Below are 18,438 nucleotides of genomic sequence, written 5' to 3' on the forward strand. Positions count from 1 at the left end.
ATTGGAATAAACTTCATGACATAATGCCCTAAACATGAAATGTGTATTATTGCCTCCAAGAAGCTTAATAAAGAAGTACAATCGACAATGACAACTAATAGTACAATCGACAATCAACAATGACACCTAATAGAAATATAATATCCCTTGATGTAATTCAAATGAAAGCACCAACCGACATCTAAAGTAGTCCTCCAAATTATGCATCAATATCATCATCATTCCCACCGGAAAATTCTGGTGGTGCATTATTGACCCACTAATCACATTCCATGTTATATTGCTCTAGATCACTAATATTATAGTCCAAGTAAGAATCCATCCCTAGAACTTCATGCGCCTGGTCCAAAGGAGCATTAGCCAAGTTATCATAGCCGAATGATTCATGGATGAAAGTGTCATTACCACCGGAGTAGAACAACTGTGGGGATTTGTCCATAGTGTTCTCAACAATTGAGTTAGGGCTCATGTTGTTCTGCAATGGCCTTGTCGGACTTGCATAGTCTTGAAGTTGTGGTTGAAGTGGTGGAGGTAAATCCTTTGCATGGTCAACAACTGATTGTAGGACGGAGGTAAACTGGGGAGCTAAAGGTGGTGATGTAGACTGTAACATTTGTGGCACTTGCATGGTAAAAAGGTGGTTCTATTTTGTGTTAAGGACTTGCATAGTTCTAAAGGTGTGGATAAAGAGGTGGATGGAAATCTTATACGTGACCAGGAACTGCTTGTCGGAGGGACGCCAAATCGGGTGCTAAAGGTGATGGTACGGACTAGAACATATGTGGTAAATGCATAGGAAAATGTGGTTCCATAGTGCGTTGTGGTGTTAATGGTACTAGAACTGGAGGCATCACCTGAGGTGGAAGATTGTGGGATGAAGATGGTTTTTGTGAAGTCTGATGAATCTGTGGGTGATCTTGTGAAGGACCACTTGGTAGCAACCAGTTTTGCCGCACGTTTGGACCACCAGTTGTTGGTTCATGGCCATGTTGTAGTGGAGGCAGACGTCGTCTAATTACCTCCTTGACTCGCAAGAGGGCATTGAAGAGGTTGGTTAGGTCTTCAAGACTAAGATCTTCTCCCTTGGAGAAGATATTATTTGCTGGCAACCTTGGGTTCTGAGCTTGGATCTTCTTGATGTGTTGCAGCGAGAGGTTTGCTCTCGTATCTAGCTTTGCATTCTCCATGTCCAACCTAGTCACCTCTCTCTGCAGCAATACAATCCTATCTTTCGCTTGTTCATCGACAAGCGGTTCGATAAGTGGATCTCCTGACAGGAAAGAATCAACAATGGGTTCCACTAACGGCATCCCAAAACCATGCATCTTTCCCGATTCCTTCTCTAGGATGACAGCAACCCTCACGCCCGTGAGAGCGGAGAGGTTACTGGCACTTTTGAAAAAATTAGCATGCCGCTTGGTGAACGTGTCATTGCGTTTTTTGTCGTTTTCAATGCGACAGACCCCCAAGAGGACCTCCTGCCTCAGCATACTCAAATGGATAACTGAAGGACTTACAACTACAGATGGCAAGCTACAAGTATCTACCAAAAGATATCTTTCCGGTTGTTGTTGGCTAACATCAGTTTACTTGGAGATACGAGGAGGTGAACCCCCCTTATATAGAAGGAAAATAAAAACACAAACACCATCTCCAGAAACATGAAGCTTGTCTATGTTCTATACAATTCACGGTTTACATCAGAAGTTAGTGTACATCCTTATCCACACATTCAAATTAATTAGGATCCAAAGTTACATTCCTTTCTATTTAAGTATATCCAAACCGTCAAGTCTTTAATCAGCAATCAATGTATAATTAACAAATGCCTAACTTATGCCTACCATTAATTGTTGGCCAAATATATCATACACGTGTACATTATCCAAATATATCGTACGCGTGCATCATTATGTCAGTTCATCCACATCCAGCAATCTTTTTCTAAATGCATGTCATAGTTGCTATCCAATTCTTTTTGTTATTAAGTGCAACCACATCCATAGTATGAGTTAGAATTTGGTGCGCTTAATCGTAGCCATCCAATCTTATATGTCTGATTTGACAATTGAGTTACTACTTGAAAACTATGTCTTAATAGGTAAGAATACATTTAGTCTCATAGACAAGTCAAACAATTACTGATTAGAACATCTCTTTTCAATATGTAGTATTGCCGACATACCTATGATCTCATGGTTATTAGTAGACTTGTTTCTCTCACTCTCTATGTGAAATTTTAATTTAGAAATTTCAAATTAAACATTTTAATTATTGTGTAAATTGCATGATATTTGGTAGAACAAAATTAAACATGTCATGTGTTCCGACAATCTTAAGAGTGTTATTTCTTCCTAACATGATCATGGCTTCTAAATACTTTGGCATCTAAGAGAGGGTATATATTGTAGAAGGAATAGAGGGGGGATTGATGGAAACGATGTTTATTGCTTGAGCCTCCTGGTCATATATACAGGAGTACATGACCATCTTGGATTACAATGCAACCTAGAACAAATCATAGTCTATCCTATGTTTCCTAAATAATCATCATACTCAACATTCCCTCGTGGTCACAACAGTATCGACATAGAGGGTGAGTCTGAAGAAGAATCTGAAGGTAATCCGAAGATACATATCGCACAATGCGTGTACCTCATGTGCTCTGCTGGCTTTCTCGTGAACTTCGTGTCCGTAAACCCCTGTATTACCCCATGTGTTTGGAATTTTTGGCAAGAACATTAGACGAGTAATGCTACACATACATATATTTACGGGGGTTTACAAGCAGGTGGATTTTGATTGGAGATTAGGGGGGGGGGGGGGGGGGGGAGGGCCCTCCCCCGTGAAAATCAGGAGGAGATTAGTTAGAAAGAAAGAATTCTAGTCAGCGTGTAATTGCGTGTAACTCTTTGTACATTTAGCATTACACCCTCCAGGTTCCAGTACGGTTCGAGGTAGTAAACTACTAGCACGAAATGCCACCGGCGTCGCTGCAACACGTGATCGTCCAGGACTGGTGCGAGGTTCTGCCACCGCCACTGCAGCCTCGCGTGCTCCCGCTCACGTCTTCAACCTCGTCTTCTGGGGCTTCCCTCGCATGCAACACGTCCTCTTCTACCACGTCACCAACCATGACGTCCCGCGCTTCCTCTGCCGCGAGCTGCCACTCTTGAAGGCGTCCCTCGCTGCCGCATTGCACCACTTCTACCCGCCGGCCGGGAGGTTGCCGTGCGAGTTGCCGGCCAAGCCCGAGGTCGCGTGCTTAGATGGTGACTCTATTCGTCTCAAGGTGGCTGTCGGCGCCGACGACTGACTTGGGCGACCTTGCGGGACACCACCCACACTCTGTTAAGGATGACATTCGAGGAGACCACAAAGGGAGGAGGTTGAGCAAGGACCCCGGGTAATCGACGAGGAGCTCCTGCGAGAACGCCGAAAACATGGCTCCGAACGGGGTGAGGAAGAGAGATCGTGCGACGTTTTTGTTTTGTTTTGATAATGGCTTCGTTGGGAACTGAACGAGCCACTTGTTTTGAACTAAAAGTTACAGAGGGACTAAACTACACCTAGCTCGAGTTGGCTGGTGGATAAAGAGCATAATTGGTTTGTTGCCAAAAATTGACATGCCAATGTTTGGCATTATACCAAATAGTGACTACTAATTGGTTGGTTACCGAGTTGCGTTGCCTATCTCACATAAAGTTACCAATATTTGGCAAGTCTTGATATTGCCAACATTTGGCTAGCCAAATATTGGCTGCAAACCAATTATGCTCAAACACCTCTAATCATAGCCATTGATTTGCTTTAATTTTCATGCAAAAAAACTTCCCGAAAAGCATAGGAGCCGTCACAGTGCCGTTCTACCCCGTTGCCAGGTCATACGCATACACACACAGTACACGAACTGTTATCACCTGGTATCTTCGACCGTATTTCCATCAGCACTAAATGCAACACCCACGCCTCGCTGTTCCATTGGTCCACCAAGCGGGAGCGTGCGAGCTCGTTCGCTATATTGCCACTCTCACCAAAGGCGATATTGTAGAACAAATTTTCTTAGTCGCGCACACGTGTTTTTTTTGCGGATGATGCGCACATGTGTTAAATTCATAGATTGTAATGGTGTTATTGTTGCCGCCTATGTTTTATACTTAATTTGTTGATGACTTTGGTAATTGCCTAGCATCAACTTCTATAAAAAATAGTTTTGTGCATCGCAATGATGTAGAAGCCGGAGATTTCAATCTCCTTTTCAAGGAATAAAACATAAATGATAGCCTGGTCACAGGCTCATCAGATGCAATCATCTTTTCAATTACTTTTCTTGTCTTCACGGGCATTCATGTCTTCCCTCTCACCATGCATTTAAATAGAAAAACAATTCATGGAAAGTAAGCTTGGAGAAAAAACAAACACTTGATCGGTAGAAATTAACAAGCAAATTTATCAAGTTACAAGAACAACACAAATAAATCCTGATCAGGAAGTTAATTAACATAGCAAGACACGATAGAACATTGTAGCAAACTGAAACATTACTAGGACACACACACACACATACACACCAGCAGGCCGCACACCATTTTGAGGCTATGACCTATCAGACACCACACGGATGTCTCTGCCGTACGTAGAGGCTGGCTCTACATACCATCCAGGTTAATTGACTCGTCCGGGGCTTGCTCTAGGTGATTCCTTATGTTGGTGACCACTTTGGGGCATGGCGAAGCTTGCAGACAAGGCCACCAGCGACGCGGTACGGCGAGCTCCGCGTCCTTGACGGCGCACCCATGCTCCGTTTCACCACGCGGGCATGAATACTAGGTGTCCGTTGAAATGCCTAAGAGAGAAAGAGGATGAGGAAGAAGAAGATATATGCGGACATGTGGGACCCACATGTGATAACGGTTAACTTAACTGTCAAAATAAACAGAGTTGACTTTGCCGCCACGTCAGCCCTGACACATGGGTCCCGCATGTCATATACTGGTTTAAAATCATAAAAGCGGCCATCAACTCGAGTTGGTAGTTTTAGTCAGAAAATTTCAAAATTTTGATAGTTTTCGGTCACTTTTAAAATTGTGTTAGTTTTGTGGGACGCATGCATGTAATGTGGTAGTTTTTTGTAAAACACTCTAGTCGTGTGTTTTAAATTCATAGATTGTGATGGTTATATCATTGTCACCTATGTTTTACACTCCACATGTTGATGACTTTGGTCGTTGCCTAGCATGAACTTCAATAAAAATGGCTTTGTCCATCTCAATGATGTAGATGCCCAATATTTTAATCTCCATTTCAAGGAACAAAACATAAAACATAGCCTCACCACAGGCTCATTAGATGCAATCATATTTTCAATTACTTTTCTTGTCTTCACGAGCATTCATGTCTTTCAATTCACCATGCAATTTAATAGAAAAATATTTTGCAGAAAGTAAGCTTGGAGAAAACAAACACTTGATCAGTAGAAAATTAACAAGCATGCTCATGAAGTTACCGCTTTATTAGCCTTACAACTTACAAGCGCACGAGACAACACCCATAAAACTCTATCAGGTAGAGTTAATTAACATAGCAAGACACGATAGCAAGAACATTGTAACAAACTGAAACATCAGCAGGCCGCACAACATCTTGAGGCCATGTGACACCACACGGCCGTTATGTATGGCTTTACCGTACGTAGAGGCTAGCAACCTCTACTACATACCATCCATGTTGACCTGCCCGCCTGACCCTCCTGATACAACCGGGTGATTTCTGGACCTGATCTCGACAACTTCCTCCGTCCGAAAAACCTCCGTAGTTGCCAACTTGCTGTGCTTCTGTAGGTCTGCACAGGTAGACACACACGTAGCGAATCATTAGCAACTAGTGCAATACTTCAGCTGTGGCGTTTTCAGAGCGTTTACGTACCCTTGTCGTCCTCGGCGCGGGCGCTGTAACCGGTGACGCGCTGGACGAGGTCGTAGAACACGTCCAGGAGCTGGGACGCGAAGCTGGCCATGGGATCGGAGCTGGTGCTGCCGTGCTGGGTAATACAAGCTGCTGTGTTACCGCCACTAGCTTAGCTAATCGAACAGTCTAGCTGCTTGCTGCCTTGCTCTTCTTGGCCAGCTGCTGACTGCTTGCTTTGAGCTGTGAGTGGCGGCTGTTGAGTGAGTCATGTTGCCCTCGCCGGGGGACGGTATTTATACACGGCGCGGCGCCACCAACCGACCACGCGCACCGGCGTTCTTCATATACAAGGCCCACGCGCGTGCGGGCGCTAGGACGTAGTGCCACACTCGTACTGAGAGCGCGACAGGTCAGTACGTACTCCACTACCAGCGTTATTGGATGGAGGGAGTCGTAATTTCTCGATCGGCATGCATGTGAATCATGCATATGTCCATAGTCCACCCGCGTCTTCTGGTCGATCACATTCGCATATGGATGGACCGTCTTCTTTTTAGTGCAACTTGCTCCAAAGAGACGCCACCAGCTACAGGAAAATGCACCGGGCATGGAGAGTTGTCGATTGTCCACTATTAACAGCAAGACCGATGCAAGGCGACTATTGAACGACCAAATTGCACCATCAACTTGCTTGATGATCCGATATAATATGCACATATGTTATTATAGCGAATTTGCATCGTCAGCTTGGGGTTCGTAATTTGCCGTGGCTCTGTTTTGCGCATGCACGACGAGAGCATCCTATCTCCCAAAATCGTCGGGTTGTCCCCTACCCGTATGCCACCCGGAACAGCAGCCAAGAACGTTCACATTCCACATGGTGTGACACGTTTGCATGCCTGGTGGGGCATGCCGGCATGGGGGTGCCTACTGGGATGGGTCAGCGTAGCCCACACTATGATGATGCGTGATCACGACGCATGATCATATTCGCGTGCTTTGTCGTTATGATCGGAGCTCTCGATGGTACACATACGGAAAGCCTCTCCGGTCTAGATTTACATAATGAAGTGGTTCGCAAATGGTGAAAATCAGAGGAGCTTACACGAAAATCAAGGGGATCATTCTTTTTGTTTTTTCTTCACATTTTTGTTTCTGTTTTTCTCCATTTTTTAAAATGTTATCAAAAATATATTTTGAAAATATTTTAATTTTACTAATTTTTGAAAGACTGTTTGATGTGTACCTACAAAATTGTTAATTGTGCATTCTAGAAAAATGTTCATTGTATATTTAAAATATATATCGTGTGTTACAAAATGTTTATCATGTGTATAGTGTGTTATAAAAAAAGTTTCATGTTATTAAGAAAAAAGTGCTACATATTTATAAAAATGTCCTTGTAATTTTCTTGTGTATTTGCCAAAAATTCTAATGTATAATTTTAATGTTATTGAAAAGGTGTTCACTAGTTTTTGTTATTCTGTAACTTTTACATGTGTGTGGAGAAAACTCAACCATTATTTAAAAATCTTCATGTATTTATAAAAAAATGTTCAAGTAGTATTTTTCAAGGTTTTTAAAAAGAGTTCAATATGTATTTTTTATTTAATTGACAAAAAATAAAAATATATGGAAAAATACAGAAGAAACAAAGAAGGAAAAACCTTAAAGCAAACCAAAACTATCTCGCATAGAACTGGGGGAAACCGCAATGAAATCATAGAGGAGGAACCCCCCCCCCCCCCCCCCAATTATTAATAAACTACAATGTCTTTAGCGGCGCGCTTGGGCAGGCAATAGTCTATTGCCCGGTACGAGGGACATATAGCATTTCCTATTGGTGATTTTTGGATTATCATTTGGGTCTCAATAAATAGTCTCGAATAAGGGTTGAATTATCTAACGGATTGCTTGGAAAGCACAATCAAATAATAACATTTAAAGTCTGGAACTATAAATATTTGTTTTAATTATTTTAGGGTTTTTATAAATGAAGCCAAAACATACTTATATTTTATATATCTTTTGGTATTTAGAAATTAGCAAACAGGTAGTTGTATAGTACTACATTTGTCCCTAATATAAGTTTTAGCTTGCAAAACGATCTTATATTATGGGACGGAGGGAGTACTATTTTAAGGCATAACCGTATGTATTTAATTATCCAAAATTTGTTCTAAATTAATATCCAAATTTTCTTTAGACGAGCCCCCCCCCCCCTACCTAACTGATTCTAATGGGAGAAATCGGTCAGCGGTTTTTGCATAATGCGGTGGATGTATTATTGAGCCTCGAGGGCGAGTGTATATTGAGTACAGGACCTGGAGGGTAAGACGTCGCCTCCCCACCTCCTAGAGATAAGATGGAAACAATTCCTATCTAATCTCGGACTATCTCTAACTACCAAATGTATCTCTAACACAGTTACTACACTGGTTTAGGAAAAGATCATAGTTTTATATACTTTCAGGTGTCTGGTTTCATAAATTGTGGTATGTCCAGTCCCAAGTAAGAGTATTGAAAAAACTCTCCACCTTAAACTCACAAGTTTTTAGAAATCAAAGAACCAAACTGGTGAGGAATCACAACAAATCTTACATTGCTTGACTGTTATGAAAGAAATTAGAAATGGTTGATAGAATCTCCATCTACGACAATTTAACTAATATCTTAGAATTCTCCCTCACTCGTAACTTCCCAAATTGAGATTGTTCCACAATGCCCGAAGTTCTTAGAGAGCCGACGACGATCTCATGTGGATATAAATAAAATCTCCAATAATTTTGTGACATCCAATTTCACAAGATGCTTTGTCCTCGCACCATAGACAAGATTGTTAATATCTTAACACACACCTCATTTTTTAACTAATAGAGAAACACAATATTTCTCCTGCTCTCCTTGTCTTATTCTCGACTTTCAGAGATACTTGTGGAAGAGACTAAACTCACCACGTTTTCAGTTCCCTAGCACTCACCGATGAGTGCTATTTGGAAGAAATGATGATGGCCTTGACTAAAATTGGACGGAACTACCCTTTTAGAAAATGGCTAGCCCCACCCTAGTTTTGTAATGGTCCCACCATTATTCGTAATTTCATGTAATTTTAGTCTTGTAATTCCTCGTAACTCTACTTTCTCCACCGTTTGATCGCAGTGGATGGACGACCCGTAGAATCACCAATCACGGTAACAGTTGTATAAGAAAAATGAAACTAACTTCTTTTAGTAATTTCGTTCGTCCTTCATGTTGAAATAATGATGATGCATTAAAGAAAATGAGTACATTTAGACTTCACCATTTGTTTTAGAAAAATTTCTAACATACTATTTCTTCTCCATAATTTTTTGTACTTGAGTGGGTGCACGGTGTTTGCGCATAACAATCTGAATATGGGAGGTTTAACATTTATTTCGATGTTGTTATTGCAGAAAAGGAATCACAATATTGAATCGACCATTGCTGACGATTTTGATAACCGGCATTTAAAATCAGCAACATTTTCTGAATAGAGTGTTTTGGAATCGGATAAAAAATGAGTATCCATTGCTATCATTTCCATCACCAATCATCTGAACATTATGTTGGGCTTCTGTTCTGAATTGAGTATTTTGGAGTCAGATAATTAGATAAAAAGTGATCTATTTTCATCATCTCCACCATCAACCATCTTAATGTTATATTCGGTTTCTGAATTAAAGAATGAAGAAAAAATAATCCTTTGGAGGGTTTTCTCCTGTTGCAATGCACGGACATGTTCGATTTATGTCATTACATAAATGATAGCCTCACAACAGGATCATTAGATGCAATCATCTTTTCAATTACTTTTCTTGTCTTCACGAGCATTCATGTCTTTCCTTTCACCATGCATTTAAATAGAAAACCATTTCGTAGAAAGTAAGCTTGGAGAGAAAACAAACACTTGATCGGTAGAAATTAACAAGCAAGTTCATCAAGTTACAAGCACACGAGAACAACACACATAAACCCCGATCAGGAAGTTAATTAACATAGCAAGACACGATAGAACATTGTAACAAACTGAAACATTCCGCAACCCATTTCGAGGCTATGATCTATCAGAAACCACACGGATGTCTCTGCCGTAAGTAGAGGCTGGCTCTACATGCCATCCAGGTTAATTGACCTGGCCCTCTGAGCCTCCTGAGACAACCGGGAGATTCCTGGACCTGATCTCGACAACTTCCTCCGTCCGGAAAGCCTCCGTAGTTGCCAACTTGTTATGCTTCTGTAGATCTGCATGCGCAAGAAGCCACACACGTCGCGAATCATTAGCAATTATAGATAGAAATAGGTACAACTTCAGCAATGCCGTTGTCATAGGAGTGTCGCGCGTGTGTGTTTACGTACCCTTGTCGTCTTGGGCGCGGGCGCTGTAGCCGGTGACGCGCTCGACGAGGTCGTAGAACACGTCCAGGAGCTGGGCGGCGTAGCTGGCCATGGGAGTTGGTGCTGTTAAATCCAAGCTGCCGAGCTAGCTGCTTGATGCTATTGCTTTCAGCTCAGCTGTGATTGGTGACACTGGCGTGAGTGAGGCTATTGCTTTCAGCTCAACTGTGAGTGGTGACACTGGTGAGTGAGTCATGTTGGCATCGCCGGGGGGACGGTATTTATACACGGCGCGGCGCCACCAACCGACCAGTCACACCAGGTAGCTAGGACGTCGTACCATACTCAGAGCGCGACAGTTGAGTGCTACTACCGCACTACCCGCATGCATGTGAATCATGCGTGTGGATCGTGGGAATCGGAATTTCTCGATCGGCATGCATGTGAATCATGCGTAGTTCAGCACTCCACTACTACACGGTCTTCTTCTGGTCGATCACATTCCCAAATGGATGGCCGCCCTCTTCTTATTGCAACTTGCTCCAAAGAGACGCCACGGCTACTGGAAAATGCACCGGGCTACAGAGAGTTGTTGATTGTCCACTATTAACAGCAAGACTGCGGCAAGCATACTAATATCAAGGCGACTGTTGAAACGACCAAATTGCACCATCAACTTGCTTGATGATATGATACACTCCCTCGGTTACTAAATATAAGTCTTTCAATAAATTTTAACATGGACTACATACAAAGCAAAATGAGTAATCTACACTCTAAACTATGTCTATATACATCCGTATGTAATTCATATTGAAATCTCTGAAAAAACTTATATTTAGGAACTGGAGGGAGCAATGTGCACAGATGTCAGCGTAGCGACTTGCATCATCAGCTTGGGTTGTCTGTGACTCTCTTTTGTGCATGCATGCTTATAGTGCCCGATCTCCCAAATCGTAGGGAGGGTCATTACATGAGTATATGAGCTCACGCGGAACAGCAGCCAGGAATGTTCACATTCCACATGTGTGAGCGTGTGACACGTTTGCATGCGTGGTGGTGCATGGGGGTGCCTACTGGGATGGATCAGCGTGGCCAACCCACACTCTGGTGATGTGTGATCATGACGCCTTATCATATTCGCGTGCTTTCTCGTTATGATTGGAGCCCTTGATGATACACGCGTACGGAAATTTATTCACAGACTAGATTTACATAATAAAGTGGTTGATTCAAGGTGAAAATCAAGGGCGCTGAGCTTACGATGAAAACCAACGGAGCATTAAATTCCTTCCAATTTTTTTTCTCATTTTTTCTTTTTCTCATTTTTTGAAACGTTGTGAAAAAAAATATTTGGAAAATATTTTTGTTTTACCAATTTTATAAAAACTGTTTGCCATGTACCTGAAAAAATTCAAGAAAAATGCTCATCATATGTTTTGTGAGTGTTCACCATGTGTTACAAAATGCTTATCATGTATAAATAAATGTTCAATATGTGTTTAAAAAGTACCGAGTTATTAAGAAAATAGTGTTACATATTTATAGAAATATTTATGTAATTTTCAAGTGTACTTGCACAAATTTCAATATGTAATCTAGAAAAATGACCATGTTCTTAAAAACAGTGTTCACTTAAATCTATTTTTTTGTAATTCGAGCATGTGTATGGAAAATTTCAACTACTCCCTCCTTCCCATAATATAAGAGCGTGATACTAGTGTCAAAACGCTCTTATATGATGGGATGGAGGGAATATTATTTTAAAATGTTCATGTGTTTATAAAAATGTTTGAGTAAGTTTTCAATGTGTTTAAAAAAATCTCATATATAATTTGATTTTTGAAAAGATTGGAACAAATAAAAAAAGGAAATGTAAAAAAGAAATACAAAAGAAACAAATGACAAAAGGATAAAAATAATCTTAAACTAGACAAGAACCAACTTGTGGAAAACTGAGAAAAACAACAATGGAAAACCATGAATTACCGCCAGGAAATCACAAAGGAAAAATGCCCGGTCTCCTTCCAATTGGGCCGACTCAAATAAAACCACAATGTTTTCAGCGGTGCGCTTAGACGGGCAATACCTATTGCTTGGTATGAAAGACATATATCATTTCCATTTGGTGATTTCGGATTCTCCTTTGGGTCTCCACAAATGGTTTAGAATAAGGGGTTGAATTATCTAACTTTGCTAGAAAATGCACAATACGATATTTTGCACAATTAAAGTGTGAAACTATACATAATTATTTTGCCTACTTTACATTTTCACAAATGAACCCAAAACATACTTATATTTTCCTATATTTTTTATTCAAAATTAACAATTAGGTAGTTGTATACTTTTAAAGCATCAAATTGCACACTAAAGAAGTGTTTTTGGATTTCTTCCCAGTCATTTGTATACAATGAGTGTTTTTGCTTTGCAGCTGCACTTTATTCTACACCATTGTAATATTCAATATTTATATTACTTGTACTTTTGTGTTCTCAAAAGAAAAACTTGGTCCGTCACACTTCAAATAAACAGTAGATGCACACTTTAAAAATGTGCAACGTGCTTACCTATTTTGCAGGGAGTTCAACATGTTTACTTGGATGTACAATTTTTTTTGTTTGTACTATTAAATATGTTTTGATAATTATTTTGGTCTCAAAACTTCATTTGGTGCAATTTGTTTATGAGTGTCATGTTTTTGTAATGTGGAAATGATTTTTTTGTGTACCCAACGTTTTTATATATTTTTTGCTTGCATTTTTTATTGTTGTTCTACTAAAACTATGTTTTTTAATGCACCATTGAATTTCTTATGTTACAAAAAAATTGTTTTTTCATGTTTCTTGCCAGTGGTGTATACATTATCCAAGCGTATGCAATGTTAAAATAATCAAATAGACTTGTGAGCAGATGAACTCTAGCACCATGGACCAAAACAAATATCTATTTTAGTGAACGAAAAAGAAGTGCATGTGTTCTAGCAAGTTGTGTCCTTTGGTCAATACATTCTTTGTTTCATTGGGGGCTGAAATTGTTTGATATCTCACAACAAGATAGCAGCCATTTAGGGAATCTCCCACATCTGCCCTATTTAGGGCAAAATAGCTGGAGTAAAATTTGGGACATGAAAAAGGTAATTTTTAGGGTGCGACAAAATGAGCATCTCAAATAGCAGCCCTAAAACAAGGAACTACATGTCCATCAACTCCCCTAAAATAGGGCATCCACACCACATATTTCTTCTCTACAATTGCATACAAAACACAAACTACATGTAGAATTTAAACTTTGCAAGATCACCACACGCACAATCAACAACATATAAAATTGAACTTCAAATCCACATATCAAATTCAAATCCAATCCACAAGTATAGTGCCTGACCAACACAAACAAAAGTGCATATAGCATAGAAGTACATAGCAGATAGCCTCTCAACTATTTTTTTTTAATAATAGCTTCTCAACTTTCATCGCTTCCATTGCCATCATCGACCTCATAGCCACCATTGGCCTCTTTGTCTTCATGGCCATGCATGGTACCATTCATGCCTCCTCCCAAGACAACACCCATAGCTCCAACATAGCCAACTCCCATGGCACCCATCGCACCACCCATGCCACCTCCATATCACTCATCAAACCTCTCATTCCACCTCCTGTGGCACCCATGGATATTCTCATGCCTCCACTCATGCCGAAACCCATGAATCCTCACATGCCGCCACTCATGACACCCATAGCGGCACCCAAGGAACACATGCCGCCACCCATGGCACCCATGCATCCTCCTATCATGTTCATCAACTTCATCACCAACACGTTCACCGTGACAAAGCCTAATGTATGTTTTTTGCTTCGCATCAAGACCACTTGTGTCCATTAATATAAGATTTTTATCTTTCTCCTCAGCTGCCTTCCTCTCCTAATCCGCCACCTTCTGCTCCTCGGCCACAACCTTCTGTACCTCGGCCACCGCTAGCCTTTCCTTGGCCGCCACCTTCCATAGCTCGGTCATCGTCCTCTCCTCTGTTTCCTTCATCTTCATAATCCTTCTTTCATTCGCATACACTTTTCTTGCATTGACTATGGCTTCAAATGATTCCCTCATATAATTGTGTCCGACCTTCATTCGCTTTTCAATAGGGCTTTCCCGTACGAGCAACCGAGTTGAGAGTGGGGATCATTTTTCTTCCTCGCCACTTGATGCATCGTCATCATCATCATGATCAACAATTGTGCCATCTCCAACCGAGCTCTTGGTGTTCTTTCTATTCGGAATTTCACACAACTCCCGGTTCTTCCACTTCTCCTCATGTTCAAGCTCCTTCCAACAAGGATGCAAAGTGAATGATTTCCCTTTCTTCTTCTTCACATTCTTCCTTGTCCCCGGAACAAACTTTGAGCAAGCACCATCCACATACCACAACTATAAAAAATAAGTTAGGTACCTATACACACTTAAAGAGCTAGCATGATCCACATACCACAGTTGACAAAACAATTGATGAAGTTCAGCAAATAGTCACCTTATCATCATGGTTGCATCCACTTGGGTCCACGCGTTTGATATTTTCAAGAATTTTGACAATCCGTTGAGTGGGCCATCGGTAGAGTAGAGAAGCGATCGGTCAGTCATAGCCACTAGTGTTGTGTGCATCAAAGAACTCTTCGATCCGCATCCAATACGTGCTCATTGGTGACTAACATACACATCAAGACCAATTTTCTTCCAAGCCAAACATAGCAACGTGTCTTCATTGTTTTGGTAGTTTGCCATTCTTCCCTAGGTGGTGTATGCCTCAATAAAACCCACCTCCACCATGTCAAGATCATCATATTGTGTTTCATATTCTTGAGAGACAAAATCTTGATTTGCAACATTTGTATATTGCAAAAAAAGTGTCATCATCCAGACTACATGCACACAAAATTGAATATAGGCACACATCACCTTGCAATTGCATTTAACGTGAAAAAGAACAATACAAAACACAATGATTTTTTAGCTTTGCGACATTTTGTCGAACATGTTGTGGACGCGCATGGGTGGTTATGATGGATGACAGTGGTGGGACGAAAGTGGGAAGGGGAGGCACCGCAGCAGCAGTAGCCGCCAACACAACAGTATCAGCCCACATCCTTCGTCTTCTGCGACCGCGACACAGCCGACGCTAGGTCACGCGGCAGCCTCTTCATGCCACCGCCTCATGGCTTCATCATGGCGACATTGTACTTCCAAGGCAGAGGTGGCACATCCCCTGTAGCTATGGCGGCGGTACGTGGGGCTGCAAAACAGCCATGGCGAGCACGGACAACCATGATGGCGGCGGCAACGGCCGGACGAGGAACTAAGGAGTAGCCGACGAGGAGCGCGAGAGCGGTGGAGAGAATGGCGGGGTAGGCACCGGCGTTGGAGGAGCCGGTAATGGTCGTGCTGTGGTTAGTGGTGGTGGCAGGCCGTGGGGAGGTGTGGCGACGGCCGTGCACGAAAATGTTTGGGTGGTGGTTGGGGCTGCGCCCGTGGCTGTGTTCGTTTTGTGGCAATAACGAGATGCTGCCATATATTTGCAACACAAGTGGTTGTATTTTTGGGCTGCCCAAAATTTTTTGAAGCAAATTTTACAATAGGGTAGTTGTTGGAACAATGTTTTTGGGTAAAAATGCCCTATTATTGGACAACTGTTGGAGATGCTCTTACCAGGGCATGACATAACCCACGTATAACTTTTGATCAGCGTGTGAATTTTTTATCAAAGTAATGACTGCTTCATGGAATATACATGTCGCAATAAAATTATTAAGCTTGATACTTCAGCTACGAAGCATGAAAATAAATCTTGTTGAGTACTGAAAGCACACCCAATCACAAAACGGGACACACACATACACACAGTTCACACAATCAGAACACCAGCAATCAATGCATCTGTTTCAACTTTCAGAACAAGGGAAGCCACATGCATCAATCTGGAGAGAAGCAATAACCTCCGGACATTTTTTTGTTTGCGAGAAATAATCTCGGGACTTTAGCAGATAGTAATTGACAAGTAGCACCAACGTTGTCTAATTGACTCCCGCCTCCGATCCTCCTGACACATCGGGGCCTCTCGATCGAATCTCGATGTGCTGCAAGAGTAGTGAGCAGTACCGTAAGTCCGTAAGTTTTCTAGCTACAACATTGTAAGTAAGCATTGTACAGTAGAAAACAATTCTATTTTCCTGGTAAAATGTAAACATACCTCCTGCACGGCCGGCGCCAGCGCACCGACGCGGCCACGGCCAATGATGCGGTCGACGAGGCCGAAAAAACTATCCTTGAGCTGGGCGGCGAAGTTGGCCATGATGGTGGAGGAGAAGCTCACTAGAATCTGAATTACGTAGGTAGCTTACTACTCCCTTCATCCCATAATATAAGACGTTTTTTAATACTAGTTTGATGTTAAAAAAACATCTTACATTATGGTATGGGACGGAGGGAACACTTGATTTTGGTGGTGTGTGAGCGGTGTGAGTTCTGAGAGCGTTACGGAGGTCCCATTTATACACGACGACGGACATCAAACGTGTTTGCTTGAGTATTGCAGCTCCATCAATCATCATGCTTCAGGCATGCATGCAGGGGAGGCCGCATGCCTTACGTGCAGGGATATTCAGATCCATGGAGTTATCACGCAAATCTTGTGCAGAGTTGTTAAGTGCTAACCCGCCGTTGTATAGTTGTGTCCATTATGTGATATGATCACTAGTCCTACTAGATGCAAATGTCATGGCTGACATGATTCAGTGGGGCCGGTTGGGGCATCATATACTCCATATATGTCCCGGGAACTTTTCATCAGATCTCGAACCAGGGCAACGAATCCCCCCTGAGCAATTAGGAATGCTCGTTTGTAGGATAACCTACCCGCGTCTGTGATATGCATGTGCAATCCTGACCAGCACAATCCTCTACAACCACAGATCGATTCAGGAGGAAGTCGGCCAGGAACATCCTAGCCGTTGGTCACACTGTAGCGTGACAGGTATCAACCTATCGAACTTTATTATGCCCCATTTGGACATTAGAGTTTTTAGTTAGTACACTGGCTTATGAAAAGATCATAGTTTTATATACTTTGGGGTGTCTAATTTCATAAATTGTGGTATGTCCAGCACCGCACAATAAGAGTATTGAAAAATCTCACCGCCTTAAACTCACAAGTTTTAAGAAATCGTTCGTACCTCCCGTGAGAGGCTACATTTGTTTATATTAATATAAGGACCAAACTGGTCAGGGATCACTGTTAAATGATAGGCTTGTAGAAATTGTATAGGCTAGTATTTTGTGACATGTTATCACGTATTGTGTATACGTACATGTAATCTTGGGCGGCAGGTTGTTTATCTTTGTATAGCTTGGAGTAGAGGCCAAGCCTAGTAACAACCTGCGCGCCTCATCTTGTAATCTGGTATCTCTATATAACATGTACGCATCCCTGCCAAATAGCATGCACTTCCACAATTCTCTTTCTTTCATGGTAATCAGAGGAATCCTCAAGCTCATCCATGGCGACGTCGTCAAGTTCTTTCCTCTCCTTGCCATTCGCTCACGCTGCCACAGAGAAGCTTACCAAGGGCAACCAAGCCCTGTGGCGAGCGACCGTGCTCTCCACCATCCGGGGAGCCCAGATGGCGAAGTACCTCGACGTTGAACAGCCGTCACCACCCATGCAGATCGATGTGGCCTCCGCCGACGGCAAGACCACGGCGAAAGCGCCGAACCCTGACTTTCAAACCTGGTATGCGCAAGACCAACAAGTCTTCTCCTATCTCCTGACGACTCTTCCTCGTGAGATAGCCATCCAGGTTGCATCCTGTGACACCTCGGCGGAGCTCTGGAACACGGTCGAAGGGATGCTTACATCTCGCACTCGATCGCCGACCACCAACATTCGCATCGCCCTCACCGACCTGCAGAAGGGCAACCTTTCCATCACCGACTACGTCGGGAAGGCCAGAACCCTCTGCGACGAGCTGATCGCCGCAAGGAAGAGTGTGGACGAGGAAGACATTATCTCCCACATCCTGGCCGGACTTGATGAAGATTTCGATCCGGTGGTTTTTGTTATGTGCTCCAGGGTGGGGCCGGTCACTGTAGCTGAGCTTTTCTCGCAGCTTCTCAGCTTCGAGA

At 42.2% G+C, this 18,438-nt stretch overlaps 1 protein-coding gene, 1 long non-coding RNA gene and 1 pseudogene across 2 annotated transcripts; 1 reads left to right on the top strand and 2 right to left on the bottom strand.

Moving 5' to 3' along the window:
• Positions 1–259: 259 nt before the first annotated feature.
• On the bottom strand, positions 260–1,490 carry LOC123186401 (uncharacterized). Its single transcript, XM_044598175.1, has 2 exons — positions 855–1,490; positions 260–577 (listed from the first exon to the last, which is right to left on the bottom strand). The coding sequence occupies exons 1-2, from the start codon at positions 1,488–1,490 to the stop codon at positions 260–262; spliced, it is 954 nt and encodes a 317-aa protein (XP_044454110.1).
• Positions 1,491–16,173: 14,683 nt separating this feature from the next.
• Positions 16,174–16,761, bottom strand: LOC123190844 (uncharacterized). Its single transcript, XR_006496584.1, has 2 exons — positions 16,508–16,761; positions 16,174–16,394 (listed from the first exon to the last, which is right to left on the bottom strand). It is a non-coding gene; the product is annotated as an uncharacterized lncRNA (long non-coding RNA).
• A 1,538-nt stretch (positions 16,762–18,299) lies between these two features.
• Positions 18,300–18,438, top strand: LOC123038478 (uncharacterized; annotated as a pseudogene).

This window comes from Triticum aestivum, chromosome 2A, assembly GCF_018294505.1.
Source record: "Triticum aestivum cultivar Chinese Spring chromosome 2A, IWGSC CS RefSeq v2.1, whole genome shotgun sequence".
NCBI classification, from domain to species: Eukaryota; Viridiplantae; Streptophyta; class Magnoliopsida; order Poales; family Poaceae; genus Triticum; species Triticum aestivum.